This window comes from Theropithecus gelada, chromosome 1 (genome assembly GCF_003255815.1).
Source record: "Theropithecus gelada isolate Dixy chromosome 1, Tgel_1.0, whole genome shotgun sequence".
Taxonomy (NCBI): domain Eukaryota; kingdom Metazoa; phylum Chordata; class Mammalia; order Primates; family Cercopithecidae; genus Theropithecus; species Theropithecus gelada.
Window position 1 is genome coordinate 158,508,869 of NC_037668.1, and position 16,444 is coordinate 158,525,312.

The 16,444-nt window shown below is 38.1% G+C and overlaps 1 protein-coding gene across 2 annotated transcripts in view; it reads right to left on the bottom strand.

Moving 5' to 3' along the window:
• C4BPA (complement component 4 binding protein alpha) overlaps positions 1 to 16,444 on the bottom strand; it is a 41,070-nt gene that overhangs the window by 20,556 nt on the left and 4,070 nt on the right. Inside the window, exons 2-6 of one of the 2 annotated variants that reach the window (XM_025354944.1) lie at positions 11,451 to 11,616; positions 10,355 to 10,543; positions 8,838 to 8,937; positions 419 to 504; positions 61 to 252 (exon numbers count right to left, since the gene is read on the bottom strand). In XM_025354944.1, coding sequence (XP_025210729.1) covers positions 61 to 252; positions 419 to 504; positions 8,838 to 8,937; positions 10,355 to 10,543; positions 11,451 to 11,592 — 709 coding nt within the window. In that variant the 5' untranslated portion in view covers positions 11,593 to 11,616. Of the gene's footprint in view, positions 1 to 60; positions 253 to 418; positions 505 to 8,837; positions 8,938 to 10,354; positions 10,544 to 11,450; positions 11,719 to 16,444 lie in introns of both variants that reach the window. The other variant, XM_025354983.1, reaches the window with a different exon arrangement.

Sequence of the window (16,444 nt, forward strand, 5' to 3'; positions counted from 1 at the left end):
TTTCTCTTTTAAACAAAAGAGAGCAAACATTTTGATGCAGAATTCATCATTCTGACTTACTTTCACAGGTAGGAGGACTTGGTCTCCAAACACCTGTTGTTTTATTCTCCACAGTGCAGGAAATGGAGGCATGGCCCAAGAGTGAGAAGCGGGAGTCACAGCTGTAGGTGACAGAAAAGCCATATGTGTAGAAATCTTCTTCACCGCTGTGCCTTCCATTCCTGATGTCTGGAGGGGGTTCACACTTGACAACTGAGGTAAGTGAGGGAAGGGAAAGAAATACTCAGGGAAGGCATCGTGATAAATCTAAAATTCATGAAAATTCTAAGGGAAGGTACACATACCTGTAAAGATGCACAGGGACTTCATTACCTAACAGAGTTTAAATTGATAGTCAAGTCAGAAGATCTTTACTTACTTTCACACTGTGGGAGAGGATGACTCCAGCCAACTCCTCTATCTTGTACTTCACAATGACTAGTGGTTGAGCCAATTAAGACAAATCTAAATAAGATAAATCAAAGATTTTAATGGAATTCCTCCTACCTTAAATTAAATTAAAGAGGTCTGAGTAAATAGAATGGTTACTCCATATTAAAATAAGGAAATCATATTTTCCTGGATATCATTTCCCATTGAGCACTCCATTCAGTAAAATTTCATTACTACAATGAGATGTGTGTGTTTGTTCCTTTGGACCCTCATTCCTTAATCTGTTACTATAAGCATCTACTAGGGATCAGGAATGCAGTTCATCCAGAGCTCAATCAAGCACAACAATAAAAGGCTTGCTTCGGTGTGTTCTGTGGTTGTCTTTGGTTGAGAGTACCAGCTAGATTACTGACTCCACACTCTCCCCATCTTTGGCTCAAAGCTTCCTCTGACTTCCAGGTTGGTGTCTTATTCCCATACATCATTAGCTTTCAGTTCACCACTCCCATTTTTATGGCTCTTGATAGGTCCTACTCTTTTCTCAGTTTGTCTTCCTGCCCTCTATCTTGTGCTAACAGAAAATAAAAAAACAAAAGATATTACTAGAATGATTACAAATTGTAGCATCATCAAGGATATTGATAATCATCAATGATATCAAATTGTAGCATCATCAAGGAATAAACCTACAATGCAATAGAACACTAAAGTAAATGTCACCTTCAGCAACCTAAGAGTCTGTGGAATTTATTGAATAACAACTTCAAGAAAATATATCTTAACTACAACACAATTAAGTATTTCTTTACTTTAAAATTTCTTTAAAATGTAGTTTTTCCAACCTAGCCCAGAGACTAAGTGCAAAATATTGTTTCTGATTGTTTCAGTGGGAACACCTTAGTGTTCCAACAGCATCTTAATTGTGATTCTTCTCACCTTCGCTTATGAAGCCATACACAATAAGGAAAACAGAGGGTAAAAATGAAAAGATCAAAAAAAATGAAACAAACAGAAAAGATAAGAGAAAACTAATAGACATAGGTATCAAGCAAAAGAGAATCAACATATACTTAATTGGATAACCTAAAGAAGGAATCCAAACAGAACAAAATAGCTTTTTAAAAATTTATTTCAGGCCAGGTGTGGTGGCTTACACCTGTAATACTAGTACTTTGGGAGGCTGAGGCAGGTGGATTCCATGAGACCAGGAGTTCAAGACCAGCCTGGCCAATATGACAAAACCCCATCTATATTAAAAATACAAAAATTAGCCAGGCATGGTGGTGCACACCTGTAATCCCAGCTACTTGAGAGGCTGAGGTGGGAGGACTGCTTGCACCCAGGAAGTTGAGGCTGCAGTGAGCTATGATCATGGTAATTACATAGTAACTACCTGGGCAATGGGAGTGAGGCCTTGACTCAAAAAATATATATATTTCAAGTAAATGTTACTAAAATAAAATAATACTTCAATCTACATATTAAAATTGCACATCACATAGCAGCAAAAAATTAAACCAAGTGATTTCTATCAAAACAACAAAGAGTAAAAGTATTAGGTTTCAAAGATAAAGAATAATATCTTTAGATAGTCAAAGAAAGATCAAGTCGCATGAGAAGAAATTTCAGATCAGTAGTATTCACTAGCAAAAGACAGTGCAGCAGTACCTATAAGACATCCAAGAAAAGAAGGGATGAGCCAAGGACTATATCAAGCCCCATTATCTTCTAGGTATCAATGCCTCAGATATATTATCTGAACCTGCAAGAACTCAAAGAATAATTTTCACTTGGGACTTTTTTTTGGAAACCACCATAGGACAAACTATAGCCAACCAAGAGATGACAATGGCAACTTTAGCCAAAACAAACAAAAATGGTAGCAAATATTGTACATGCAGATCTGAGACCAAAGCAAATGTGATTTTAAGTGTGACTGAAGGAAATATAAACGTTATATGCTCAGATAGCACTGAAATAGTATAACTAACAAAAAATAGAGATATGGAAGAGAAGGTAAAATAAACTCCCTTATTGCCTGATCATTTGCAAGACTAGGAGTGAAAGCAACCATAGACACATGTGAGTATTTCACATTAATATTAAATGCAAAATAAACACTAAGATAATACAAATGATACAAATTTACTGGTAGGGAAGATAGAAGGAGTGAAAGGGGGGAAGAATACAAGAAAAGTTTATTGTTGTTTATAAGAAGGAACTAATTTAAACTGTCTAAAGATAAAGAGGAATAACAGTATTATATAAATTTAAATGTATATAGGTCACCACTAGAACCAAATTTTGAACCTTCCTAAACACCACTATATATTTTAATAGAAAACAAATATACACTTACATATGTATTATAAAATATGAAATAATATGACAAAACCAAGTCTATAAGTATCACTCACAGCAATAAATGTAATTACGCTTAAAACTCCTAATGAAAGAAAAACAGCTTTTAGTTGAAGCAAAATTCAGCTATGTTATATACAGGAGACAAACTTAAAAGTGTTTCAGACAGATTAAAAATAAAAGGCAGGATAAAATTATACCAAGCAAATTCAAATCAAAATAAAAGCAAAGATAATAATTTTAATATCCCATAAGTTGGACATCAGAACCAAGATTATTAAATTACACAAAAATGGGTACTTTATATGTTAAAGATTATGATTTTCAGTGAAGAGTTATGAATCTTTATGTAGCAAAATATGTACGTAGCAGCAATTTTAATAAAACAGAAGTACAGGAGACATAAGAAAAATGATCAAAATATGCTACTAATTATCGTTAAATTATGATAGTTAAAATAATTATAAAATTATTAATTTACTTTAACTCCTATCTTCATGTTTAAGGTATATAAAGATAAGCATAATAAAAGATTCAAAACAACTTATCAAGAAAGTAGATCTGACTGGGCACAGTGACTCATGCCTGTAATCCCAGCAGTTTGGAAGGACGGGGCAAGAGAATCTATTGAATCCAGGTGTTCTAGACCAGCCTGAACAACATAGCAAGACCTCATCTCTACAAAAGTTAGAACTTTATCCAGGCATCATGGCACATGCCTGTAGGCCCAGCTACTCAGAAGGCTGAGGCAAGAGGATTGCTTGAGCCAGGGCAGTCCAGGCTACAGTAAGCCAAGACCCCACCACTGCACTCCAGCTTGTGTGATAGAGGGAGAACTTGTCTCAAAAACAGGAAGTAAATCTGATGTGTATATAGCAAACTCTATATACTAACAATAAAAAAAACTTCATTTCAAGTGCCTGTTGAAATATTAATGAAAATTGATTGTATATTATGATGTGCCCTAAAACCTCTGTAAATTTTAAAACATAAAAATAAGCAACATTCTTGGTTAATCTAGAAGTATTTTTATTTCTTTTATTTTTTTAAATAATTTTTTCATTCTTTAGAGATGGGTCTTGTTACATTGCTCAGGCTGGTCTTGAACTCCTGGGCTCAGGTAATCTTCCCACCTCAGCCTCCCAAAGTGTTGGGATTACAGGTGAGCCACTGCACCTGGCCCAGTCAGTTTGGAAGTCTCCAATGGAGGAATGCTTCCACCATGGGACGCAGCAAGAGTTCCAAAAATTAGAGTTGCCAGATTTAGCAAATAAAAATACAGGGTGCCTAGTTAAACGTGAATTTCATGTAAACAATGAACACATTCTTTAGTTTAAGTGTGATCCAAATGTTGCATGGAACATACACTAAAATTATTTGTTGTTTACCCGAAAATCAAGTTTAACTGGGCATCCTGTATTTTACCTGAAAACCCTAAATTAAGTTTGGAAGTTGAGACCTGTCAACTCTGGACCCTCATGCAAGTGAATGAAAGGCAAAGAAGGAGTCTACTCTGATGGTTGGAGTGACTAATCCTGATAATGATGGGAAATGTTAGATTGCTTCTGCACAGTGATGGTAAAAATGAGTATGTTTGGAATGCAGGAAATTCCCTGGGGCGCCTCTTTATACTCCCATGCCCTATAATTAAAATCAATGAAAAACTATAATAACCCAAATCAGGCAGGACTGCTGATGGCCCAGACCATTCAAGAATAAAGGTTTAGGCGACCGCATTGGGCAAGAACCAACGTCAGATGAAGTTCTTGCCGACGGCAAAGAGAATATGGAATGAGTAACAGAAACATGTTGTTATAAATACCTGCTACAATCACATGACCAGTTGCATAAACAAGGACCATAAAAGTTGTGAATGTTTCTTTCTTATTTTAATATAAATAGATATTACACTAATTGTGTTTCTTTACCCCTTTCCTTCCCCTACTGTATAAGATGTGTTAGTAGTGGCTTACCTTACATCTCAGTATTTAAGTTATAGAATATCAAAGGGGAGATATGACTCAGCTCAAAAGGAATTCTCTTTTAGGAAGAATATTTCCATGTTTTCAGTGTATGAGGGATAGTTGCATTATGTAAAATGTGAGTATTATTTTGCTATTGGCTTTATTTGGAAATTAAGCTAAGTATGGTTAAGACTAGTGTATACAAATACCAAATTTGACAAGGGGTGAGCTGTGGTAGATTTATGTTGTGTCAACTTAGCTAAGCTGTAATTATGTTTCCCAGAATTCTCTTCCACACATAATGCCAAGTTAGTATGTCCCATAAAAGATGGTAGATGTGAATTAGTAGAGCCATACTCCATATGCTAGAAAGGTCAGGGCAGAGCACAGGATGTGACTGCAGTTCACAAGCACTGTTGTTTCTCTGTTCCATCACTTTGTTGGCAGAGGGCTCAACCAGGCCACAGCAGGGCCAGCTCCTGCATGATCTCCTCCTTCGTGTATCCTGGCTTCTGATCCAAGTACATTGGCACTGTGACGAAAGACAACTTCTACAGGACATACCCATTTTTGAAGTTGAAGGCTAAGGGACAGTGAAAGAACAAGATGAATTCTAGTTTACAATGGTGGGCTTTACTCACTCATCTTTGCAGATTCCAGTTTGTCCTTGAAGCACTCAGTTCATGTCTATCTTCCCTTCCTGACTCCCTGCCCTGCTGACTTCAGGCCACAGCAACAGACATTGAAGGAACAGCCTCCTGTACACACCATTTAACTATCTCCCACACCTACATCAAGTCATGTCCCTACAATAAATCCTGTGGTTCTATTTCTCCAGGTAAATCCTGACTGACATAATTAATATAAGTAGACAAGAAAAAGAAATTGGAAATCTAAAAATTGGAAAGTAGAAGGTAAAAGAATCATTGAAATGATGTGATTACAAACCAGGTAATCCTAAGAGATTTCAACTGAAAGAATTTTTTTTAATTTTTACAAATAATATGACGTGGTTTTGCTGTGTCCCCACCTAAAACTCATATTGAATTGTAGTTCCCATAATCCCCATGTGTCGTGGGAGGTAATTGAATCATGGGGGCAGTTACCCCAGTGCTAGTTTCCTGATAGTGAGTGAGTTCTCATGAGGTCTGCTGGTTTTATGAGGAGCTTTTCCCCCTTTACTTAACACTTCTCCTCCCTGCCACCATGTGAAGAAGGTGCCTTTCTTCCCCTTTGCCTTCTGTCGTGATTATAGGTTTCCTGAGGCCCTCCCAGCCATGTGGAACTGTGAGTAAATTAAACCTCTTTTCTTTATAAATTACCCAGTCTTGGGTATTTCTTCACAGCAGCATGAGAATGAAATAATGCATAATACAAAAATTTAGAAAGTTAGCTGGGTTATCAAACTAACATGCAGAAATCAATAGTAGATAGATGATAGATAGATAGATAGATAGATAGATAGATAGATAGATAGATAGATAGATAGACTAGTTACAATATAAAATGGATAAATAATCCATTTAAAATACCAAAAACATTTTTGTTTGGTTTTTGCTAGAGGTTTAAACTCTTCAAGAAATGCAAAATCTCTGTGAGGAAAGCTGAAACACACATGAAGAAACAAGGAAAAAAAAAAGACGAAGATGAACAGAGGGAAGAATAGCAAAGGGTAGCAGAATACGCCAAAACAGACCACTTTGGCATAAAGATTGTTTTTTGAGTTGAAAGCAATTGAAACACAGCAAGATGCAGGAAGGCACTCTGATCTCCCCTTTTCTTGCTGAAGGCAGGAGATGAAACTCACAGGAAAGATACCTTCCCTATACCTGAAGGAAAAGAACACTCTTATCACCAGAGGCAGGAAGTCAAGGCCAAGAGATATCTGTATAAAGAAACTTTGTATAAAGACCACTTTTTGGGTCTTGATTTCCCTGTGAAGATTCCCATGTACTTATTAAATTAAAACCTGTGTGCTTTTCTCCTGGTAATCTGTTTCATGTTAACTTAATTCTCAGACCTGGTGGAGACCCTAAGAGGGTAGAGGAAACGTTTTGCCTTCTCTACAGTAACATATTCTTATCTAGAGAGAGTCAACATTATAAAATATCTATTCTCCTAAAGTTAATTTTATTAATCTATTTTTCGAGATGAGGTCTTGCCCTGTCACCCAGGCTGTAGTGCGGTGGCGCTATCATGGCTCTCTGCAGCCTTGAACTCCCAGGCTCAAGTGATCCTCCCACCTCAGCCTGTTGCACAGCTGGGACTAGAAGTGCGTGCCACCACACTCAGCTAATTTTTTTAATTTCTTGTAGAGACAAGGTCTCTGTAGGTTGCCCAGGCTGGTCTGGAACTCCTGGACTCAAGAGATCTTCCCACCTTGGTCTTCCAAAGTGCTTGGATTACAGGTGTGAGCCACTGTGCTTCACATAAAATTAATTTTAAAACTAATCTAGCACTGATTTTAAAATATGTCTAACTTTAAAGTTCTTATAGAAAAATACGTACTGTCGGGAAAACTTCAGAAAAGAAGAGTAATAAGATAGCACTACCCATATTGGCTATTAAAACATATTATAAAGCCTCAACTATTAAATGACTGTGAAACTTGTACATAAATGTACAGAAAAAATAATGGCATTGAATAGGAAGTCCAGAAATAGACCTAGATAAGTATATGAATTTTATATAGTATCAAAGAGCATCCCAAATCAGTAAAGGCGAACTTTTAAGTAAGTGGTGTTGGGACAGTAGGAAAGCAATATGAAAAAATATGGTCTAAAATCTGTACCTCATACTACATACTGTACATTAACTCCAAATAAATTAAAGCTTTGAACATTAAAAAATATGAAAATATAAAAGTAGAGGAAATATAGGCAATTATTTTTAAACCTTATATTGGGGGAAGGCCTTAAGACATAAAATCCAAAAGCCGTTTCTAAAAGGGAAGTTGATTAATTTAACAACATAGATACAAATAATTTCTCCTTAAGGGGAAAAAATACCAATAGCCAAGTCAAAAACATTATACATATATATACATGCACACACACACTCCCCGCCCCCAACACACACACACAGAGTGGGAAAAGTTACAGTGTATATTAGAATTAAGGCCTAAATCCTGCTATGCAGAGACTCATGTGTATGTATAAATGTATATATCCTAAAACTTAAGAATAAAAAGTTCAACAAGTTAAGCAAAAAAAACAAAAACAAAAAACAAACAAAACAAAAAAAAAACAGGCATCAGACATGCTAACTAGTGCACAAATAAATACAAACATCCCTTGGACATAAAAAAATATACTCAACCTCCCTGACAAAAAGAGAAATGTACATTGAAACTATAGTGAGATTTTATTTTCACCTCTTACATTGGGAAAAATTCAAAAATTTGACAAGTTTTCAAAAGTTTGACAACACAGTTGGAGAGTTTATGGAGAGACAGACATTTGCATACTCTGCAAAACATGAAACCCTTAGGGAAAGCAGTTGGACGATATCTTTTAAATTTTCAAATATACATACTCTTTGAGCCAGGGAAGCCTCCTCTAGGAAGCTACCCTTCAGATGTAACTACATATGACATACATACAAGAGAATACGTCAGAACATTGTTCAGAATAGCAAAAGATTGGAAACATCCATGGATCCATCAAAGGGATGGTGAAGCCATGACACAACTACACAACAACATTCTATGCAATTGTAAAAGGAAATTAATGAGGAAACTCTCTACGCAAAACCATGGAAATATCTCCAGTATACATTGATAAGTAAACAATAAAGCAAGATTCAAAACTAGGTTCATTAGAGGAAAGGGGGGAAAATAAGAATATATGCTAACTTCTTAGTTTGTATTTGTATAAGGAAACACTAGAAAGATACATAGGAACCAATAAAAATAGATCTTTGCTTGAGGACAGGAAGGAATGGGGCGTATGAAGATAGGATGGAAGTGAGGATTCTCAACATCTATCTTTTTACATCATTTTAAATTTTGAAATATATGAACACTTCAGCTACTTTTTAAATAAAGGTAAAAGAATTGTTCATAGATTACCTCACACTCACCCTTCTGAACAGCTAAATTCTATTTCTGATCCAAAAAGTAAATCTGTCTTAATCTCCACATGCCCATTAGGTAAATCTCCTGGGTTGCTGCATCGTCTGTCTGGGAGAAAAATTTAAATGATGATTAGTACTTTCAAGTACTCACAGATACAGCATAAGAAAAGAAAAGAAATTAACCAAGGTTCACTTCTGCTTCCAGAAACACGGAGAGATTTAAATTCAAACTTATTTCTAACCCTGACTCACCTCAAAATTAATACAAAATTTGATCTCGTTTTTTTCTGGTACATTTTACCAATAGAGAAAAATGCCCAGTTAAATCATTGCAGCAGGCCGGGCGCGGTGGCTCAAGCCTGTAATCCCAGCACTTTGGGAGGCCGAGGCGGGCGGATCACGAGGTCAGGAGATCGAGACCATCCTGGCTAACATGGTGAAACCCCGTCTCTACTAAAAATACGAAAAAAACTAGCCGGGCGTGGTGGCGGGCGCCTGTAGTCCCAGCTACTCGGAGGCTGAGGCAGGAGAATGGCCTGAACCTGGGAGGCGGAGCTTGCAGTAAGCCGAGATCGCGCCACTGCACTCCAGCCTGGGTGACACAGCGCGAGACTCCGTCTCAAAAAAAAAAAAAAAATCATTGCAGCAGTAGAACACGTGGTCCAGGACTTAATAAGCTGACCAGGGATGGGAGAGCTTTGCTTCATTCTATGTCTATGGCATGTACTTAGAACCTAGGCCACTCCAAAATGTATGTCACAAAAGGAACAAAAAAGAGAAAGCATCGATTGTATACCCCTACTATTGGAAAACACTACAGAATGCATTCCCAACTGACAGTGAATGATAACTTTTCTTCAAAACACAGCAAATATTTTGAGTAAGGTTCTTTTGAAAACTGCATTGCCACTTTCTAGCCACCTACCTTTTTATAATTTTTTAAAAAGTGAATTTGATTTTCAATGTATCATAATGAAATTTGTGGTTCATTTCTCAAAAGAAGTGTTTGGTGGATTACTTTATAAAGAATAGACTTCTGACCAGGCCCAGTGGCTCACACCTGTAATCCCAGCACTTTGGGAGGCCGAGGTAGGCAGAGGACTTGAGGTCAGGAGTTTGAGACCAGCCTAGCCAATATGGTGAAACCCTGTATCTACTAAAAACACAAAAATTAACCAGGTGTGGTGGCGCATGCCTGTAATCCCAGCTACTCAGGAGGCTGAGGCAGGAGAGTCACTTGAAACCAGGAGGCAGAGGTTGCAGGGAGCCAAGATTCCACCACTGCACTCCAGCCTGGGAGACAGAACTAGACTCCATCTCAAAAAAAAAAGAATAGAGTTATTTTTCAATGAAACTAACTACCCCCAATTTTTCTGTTTTGCTTTGTTTTTCAAAAAATGCCACAAGTATGTACATTGAAATCAGTAATTGACAAACTGTCTTCTTGGTGACAAAAGATTCAGAAAATTTAGTTTCCAAAGATAAGAAAAGCACAAATGAAAAAAATAAATGTTGATACTCACGGGTACAGAAGGTAGTATACGTCCATTGGCCATCAGAATTACAGGTAAGCATCTGATCGGAATGGGATCTGGCATAGCCAGGGCGGCATGTGTATTTCAGAGTAGTTCCACTTTCGAAGTGTGTCTCAGTCAACGTAGTAATATTCACTGGGGCAGCAAACGATAAAGTGGGTGGAGGATCACAATTGCCTGGACACCAAAATGACAAGGAGCACCAAAAATTATACCTTGGGACACAGTGTCTTATTGTTTCTGTGGTATGATGTTTAGAGCAGGGATCATTCTTTTCACCTCTAGTCAAGAAAAATCGTAACTCCATTATACTCTCTGTTCAATACACCTAGTGAGTGATCAGTAATATATATTTATTCACAAAAGATAATGACAATGATAACAATAAACAATAATGATAAAAGGCAGAATTTTTATCCCTTCTCTACTACACCTGGGATAATTTATCTGAAAAAGAAGAAAGACATGAACTTCACCAACCTATTAGATTCCCCATATCTGCTGACTCAAATGCATCTCTGCAAAGTCAGAAGTCCCTGCAAGTTGCCTCAACAGAAACATATTATTGTATTAAAAATAATATTGGTTGCCTCAGGGAAGAGAAACAGGGTGGCTGGGAAATGGGTAAAAATAACATTTTTAATTTATGTTTTTTTACACCTGTTTGATTTTGAATGATATGGAGGAAGAAGCAAGGAGCCCTTGAAGCATAAAAATCTTAACTTTGCTTTCTTTGCAAGAATTAAATACCAGGCTGATTTACTTTTTAAGCACCTCCTGAATAAACCCACAGGCAGTGAAAATTGTTTAGTCATAGTGATAGATAATATAGATCTGTTCAGGTTATGGTTGGGAGAGAAATTCTTTCCTGGAGAAATAAAAATTTAGGGGAAAATGTCTAGAACACTATTTCCTTTATGTGTAAAGCAAATTTCCCTAAGTTCTAGCCTGTCAAATAAACCACTTGTTGATGAAGCTGGGTCTCTACTAGAAGCTCAGTCATCTTTTTTTTTAGCCTTAAAAGTGAATGCACAGATGATCTTGATTGTTTGTTGCCGATCTGGGCTTGTTTCCCACTACTCACCAAGAATAGCAGGCAACAGAGCAGCGACCAAGGTCATTTGGAAGAGAATTGGATCAGAGACTTTCCACAGCCTGGAGAAGGGCCAGGCTGCCATTTTCCCTTTTCTATGAAGAGCCCCAGATGGAGTTCTTGAGGGGCGCATGGCCTTCTGCTTCGCTGATTTTTTCTGCTGAAAGAACTCAATTTAATAAATAGTCATTGAATTCTCACTTGTCATAAAGCACTAGAATAAATGTTATGGGATCCATGTCTGCAAGGAAATGACAGCCTGGAGTGGAAACAAAACAACACAAACCCCTGAGCACAAATGTTGCAGCACAAGACAGTAAGGATTGGCCTCTGCAGAAGCTCTGTGTTCAGAAGAGAGATTGATTCCAAGTGGAGGGAGGGAGCGGGCTTTGCAGAGGAGACTGCGTCTGCATTAGGTATACTGAAGACATTGGAGAATGGATGCAGGGCATGTTGAGGGAACAATAGATAATACTCCAATTTGTCTAAGAGTCTGAGATGGGGAAGGGACAGTTTACAGATGTGTCTGAATGGGATGTAAAGGTCAAGTTTAGGAAATGCATAGACTTTACTCCTTGGGGAATAAAAGTGCTTGTTTTTTATGTGAGTGTTTGTTTTTAAGCTGAGGAATGACACGATTATTATGCTTTAAGATCATTATGGCAGATGTGCACAAGACAGATTGAAGGGATTAGAGGAAAGAAACAGGGAGGTTGAGTGAGAAGACTTGCAATTGGCCAGATGATCTGAATAAAGAAATGGCAGAGGAGTTAGAGGAAAGGTACAAACATAAAACAAAACAAAACAAAACAAACAGGCAGGAAAATGATGGGATAGAAAGGGTTGAGTCACCATATAGAAGTATTGGGAGTTCTTTGTGAGAACTATTGACAAAGGCAATAAACCATCAAGCAATTCGCAGTTTTGAAAAATGATCATACACACACACACACACACACACATATATATATATGAAAAATATACGTGGTAAATGCACTTTTATTTTTAAATCAGACTATATAAAGATGTGTTTAAAGCAAAATTAGTAAGGACTTTTTTGTTTATTCTTCACCACCACTTCCCTTTCCCTTTGGAGAACACAATATTATCCTAAGTTTGCATTAGAAAAAGTCCCTTTCCTTTGAGTAGATACTCAATAGTGGGAATGCTGGATCAAAGGGGAGTTCTATTTTTAGTTTCTTGAGAAATCTCTATACCATAAATCTATAAAAATAAAAAGAAATTAAAAAAAGGAATAGTGCTTATCTTCAAAGGAATATATGAAGTTAACCAAATTCACTCCTATCAAATAGTGAATTTCCTCTTTTACTTTGACAGCTCTGTTAGATCCAGATGGCTGGCCACTCTCATGCATCCATAATTCATACAAAGCCCATATACATTTAGGTAAAGGGAGTCCCTTCAGTATTTCTCCCCAAGATGTTTCAGTCCCACATAATGTAGGACTGTCATGTTATGTAATGTACATCTAAGGTAATGTTCAGTCTCTCAACATAAAGCTGGTCTCAGTAATATGGGACAGTCTTACATAATGTAGGACTGGAACATCTTGGAGAGAAACTGTGTGGGAGAAGGGAAGTTGATAGTGCCCTTCATACTTTGTGGGATCTAATTTCTTCCTTGAGTAAAGACTTACATAAGCCTCTTATCTTTCTAAAACTCAGTTCTAATGAAGCCATCCCTCTACCCGTTGTCAGCTGTGGGACCCCATTCACACATGTCCTGTCCCATGAGCTCTATACATCCCCACCAGGGTAACTCTGCCAGTACGTAAATTCACCTAACGAGCAATTTACCAGCTGTAATCACTTACTGGAAATGTTTTCACAGACTTTGTACTGAATGAATCCAGGTGATCTAAAGAGGTTGGGAGGAGCCAGGACCAACATTCTGGGCCTTCATGCTTCCCCTTCTACCCAGTTTCCCCTTCTCTTTTCCCATTTTCCTCCTTCCTAACTCTACGCTCCTCTCTGCCCTCACAATCTTGTGAAGCTGGAGACAGCTGAGAGCCAGGCAGGCTGCATATCATGAAAACCACCTCACTCATCATCTGTGAAATGTGTAAAATGTGACAAATTTCTCCCACCCAATAAGATGTGTTATGAACTATGAAAACTATGGGAAAAAGTTTCTTCAATTTTTGACAATGAGTAGATTTGTTGTGTTTATTGAATTTCAGTGAAATTGAAGAAAGAGATTAAAAATATCAGTGGGTTGGCAAAACAGAATCTGACTATGAAAAATCAAAAGGATAAGAGTATAAAGTGGAAATTTCCCATAGGAATTGTTGCAGTTGTTACTACATTCACAGGAAAAATACATGTGTTGAATATGTTCAGAAAAATATTTATGACTATATAAAAATACAACCATAAGATTAAATCATTAGCTTCAAGAAGTTGAACAAAAATATCTTAAATGCTGCTAAAATATATATTCATTAGCTACAGTCAAAAAGAATATATTTATACTCATTGAATATTCAAAATGAATATTTTTTCTTTTTCATTTCTAAAATTATAATGGAGGTGTGATCTTACTATGTTGCCCAGGCTTGTCTCAAACTCCTGGCTTCAAGCAATTCTCCTGCCTCAGCCTCCCAAAGTGCTGGGATTACAGGCATAAGCCACCGTGCCTGGCCTCCAAAATGAGTATTTCTTAAAACAATGTTAGGTAAATTGATACTTTGATAAATTCAACAAATTTATTTCTATGAACTGAGCCTTCAGGAACTGGCATTCACTCAATTGGCTTTGATGACTAACTTTTCAGTATTGTGGCCTGACCCCCTAGGCTCCAGTTGTCCTGGACAACCAGAATTCCTTATCATTCCCAGCACTTTCCTACCTCCCATTCCTGTCCACATCATCTACCCTCTCTCTTTTTCCTCTTTAATTCCCACTCATTCTGCCAGTCCCTTCTCCAGCATTCCCTCCTATCCAAGCAAGCCTCCACATACCAAGTACAATTTTGTATTTATAACCCTGATTCGGACTTGGTCTGTAACTCACATCTGAAGTCTGCCTTCACCACTAAACCACAAGATCCTTGAAATTACAGAGTATGCTCCCATTTATTTCTGCCCCACAGTAGCACCTAGCCTGTGCCTCATGAAGTTAAAGAGATCAAAAAATGTGCATTGAATTTAAATCCAAAGGCTCTAATGATAAAATATGTTCCAAAGAAAAGTAGTACTGTGCCACATCCACATCTCCCCTTACGGTGTATGCTTTGTTAAGGACTGATTTTACCTGATTTTAAAGCAAGGCAAACACCTGTATTTTAATGTGAACAATGAGAACTGGCCCAAGAAATTTTACTCTAGGCTCTTCCATTCTTCAACCGAAGTCATCATATCATCAGCTAGTCAAGGGAGGACAGTGAAGGAGGGAAGGAGTAAGCAAAAACCAGTTCTCCTCCTTCCACAGGTTACGACAGGAGACACAGAAAAATGCAGACGCTACACTGTGATGAGGAAGTTGTTTCACTCCCTTTGCTTCAGTCTCACACCTAGGCCACGGCCACAGAGCTGGGGACCGAGGAGGACAGTGTGGCCAAGACCTTGGGCATGGGCTCTGGAGTCACACCCAGAACATATGAGTTGGCCTCCTGGTTCTACCACATGGGAACTGAGTCCCATGGGTAAAACACTCAGCTCCTCTAAGCCTCAGTTTCCTTTATTACAAAATAAAAAGGATAACTGTCATTGCATCTTGGAATTTCTGAGAGGGGCTTGGCATGGTGTGTGGACGGCACATAGTAAACATTCAAAAGAAATGATAGGGAAGAGTTTCATAGAATTGGCATTGGAATGTCACTCTGTCATAAGCCAAACTCCTAGACATTAAAATACTATCATCATAATGATTTAAAATTGCACTAAATGGTTGCATCACCAGGGACTTTAATTATACCCCCAGTGCAGAGAAACATCCACTGAACTTCTGGCTAGAAGCCCTGGGTCTGGTCTCCACTGTGGCCTTTGGTACAATGAGATCCAATGTGTCATGCAGAGCAGAGGGATGCTGGACAGCAGGGGCTGTCCTGGGGCTTTGTCTTCCCTTGCCCTCAGCTGTCTTCCTGGAAGGAAGTCATCCACATCCATGACTTTAATCACCATACATGAATCACCCACAGGCCAGGCACGGTGGCTCACGCCTGTAATCCCAGCACTTTGGGAGGCTGAGGCAGGCAGATCACGAGGTCAGGACTTCGAGACCAGCCTGACCAACACGGTAAAACTCCGTCCCTACTAAAAATACAAAAATTAGCCGGGTGTGGTGGTGCACGCCTGTAATCCCAGCTACTCAGGAGGCTGAGGCAGGTTAATCGCTTGAACCCAGGAGGCGGAGGTTACAGTGAGCTGAAATCACACCACTGCACTCCAGCCTGGGTGACAGAGAGACTCCATCACAAAAATAAATAAATAAATAAATAAATAAATAAATAAATAAATAAATAAATAAATTGATCACCCACAGATCTCTGGGCCTAATTGTCTCTGGTTCATGCAAAAACTTCCATGCTCCATAAATTCAATTGTTAATAATTATTTTATTCTGTCTTATTCCTTCTTCAGTGTAAGTTTTAAGCTATTCAGGCTTGTCTTCTTTACTCTAGTTGCTAACTAGTTCAATTCTGGTGCTCAAATTAGGTCTTTCTAAAGGCAATGAAATAAATCTCTATAAAATGAGGGGAACTCTTTTCCTCTGCAGCTGCGAAAAAGCAGATGATAATCTACATGACAAAACTGACCTTGCAAATGTTTTTTCTAACAAAGGAGTCATTCCTGGATTTTAGAGATGGTTGCTCTGCCACATGACGGTAACTTTTAACCTTAGAAAAGTGTAATTCTGGCCGGGCGCGGTGGCTCAAGCCTGTAATCCCAGCACTTTGGGAGGCCGAGACGGGCGGATCACGAGGTCAGGAGATCGAGACCATCCTGGCTAACACGGTGAAACCCC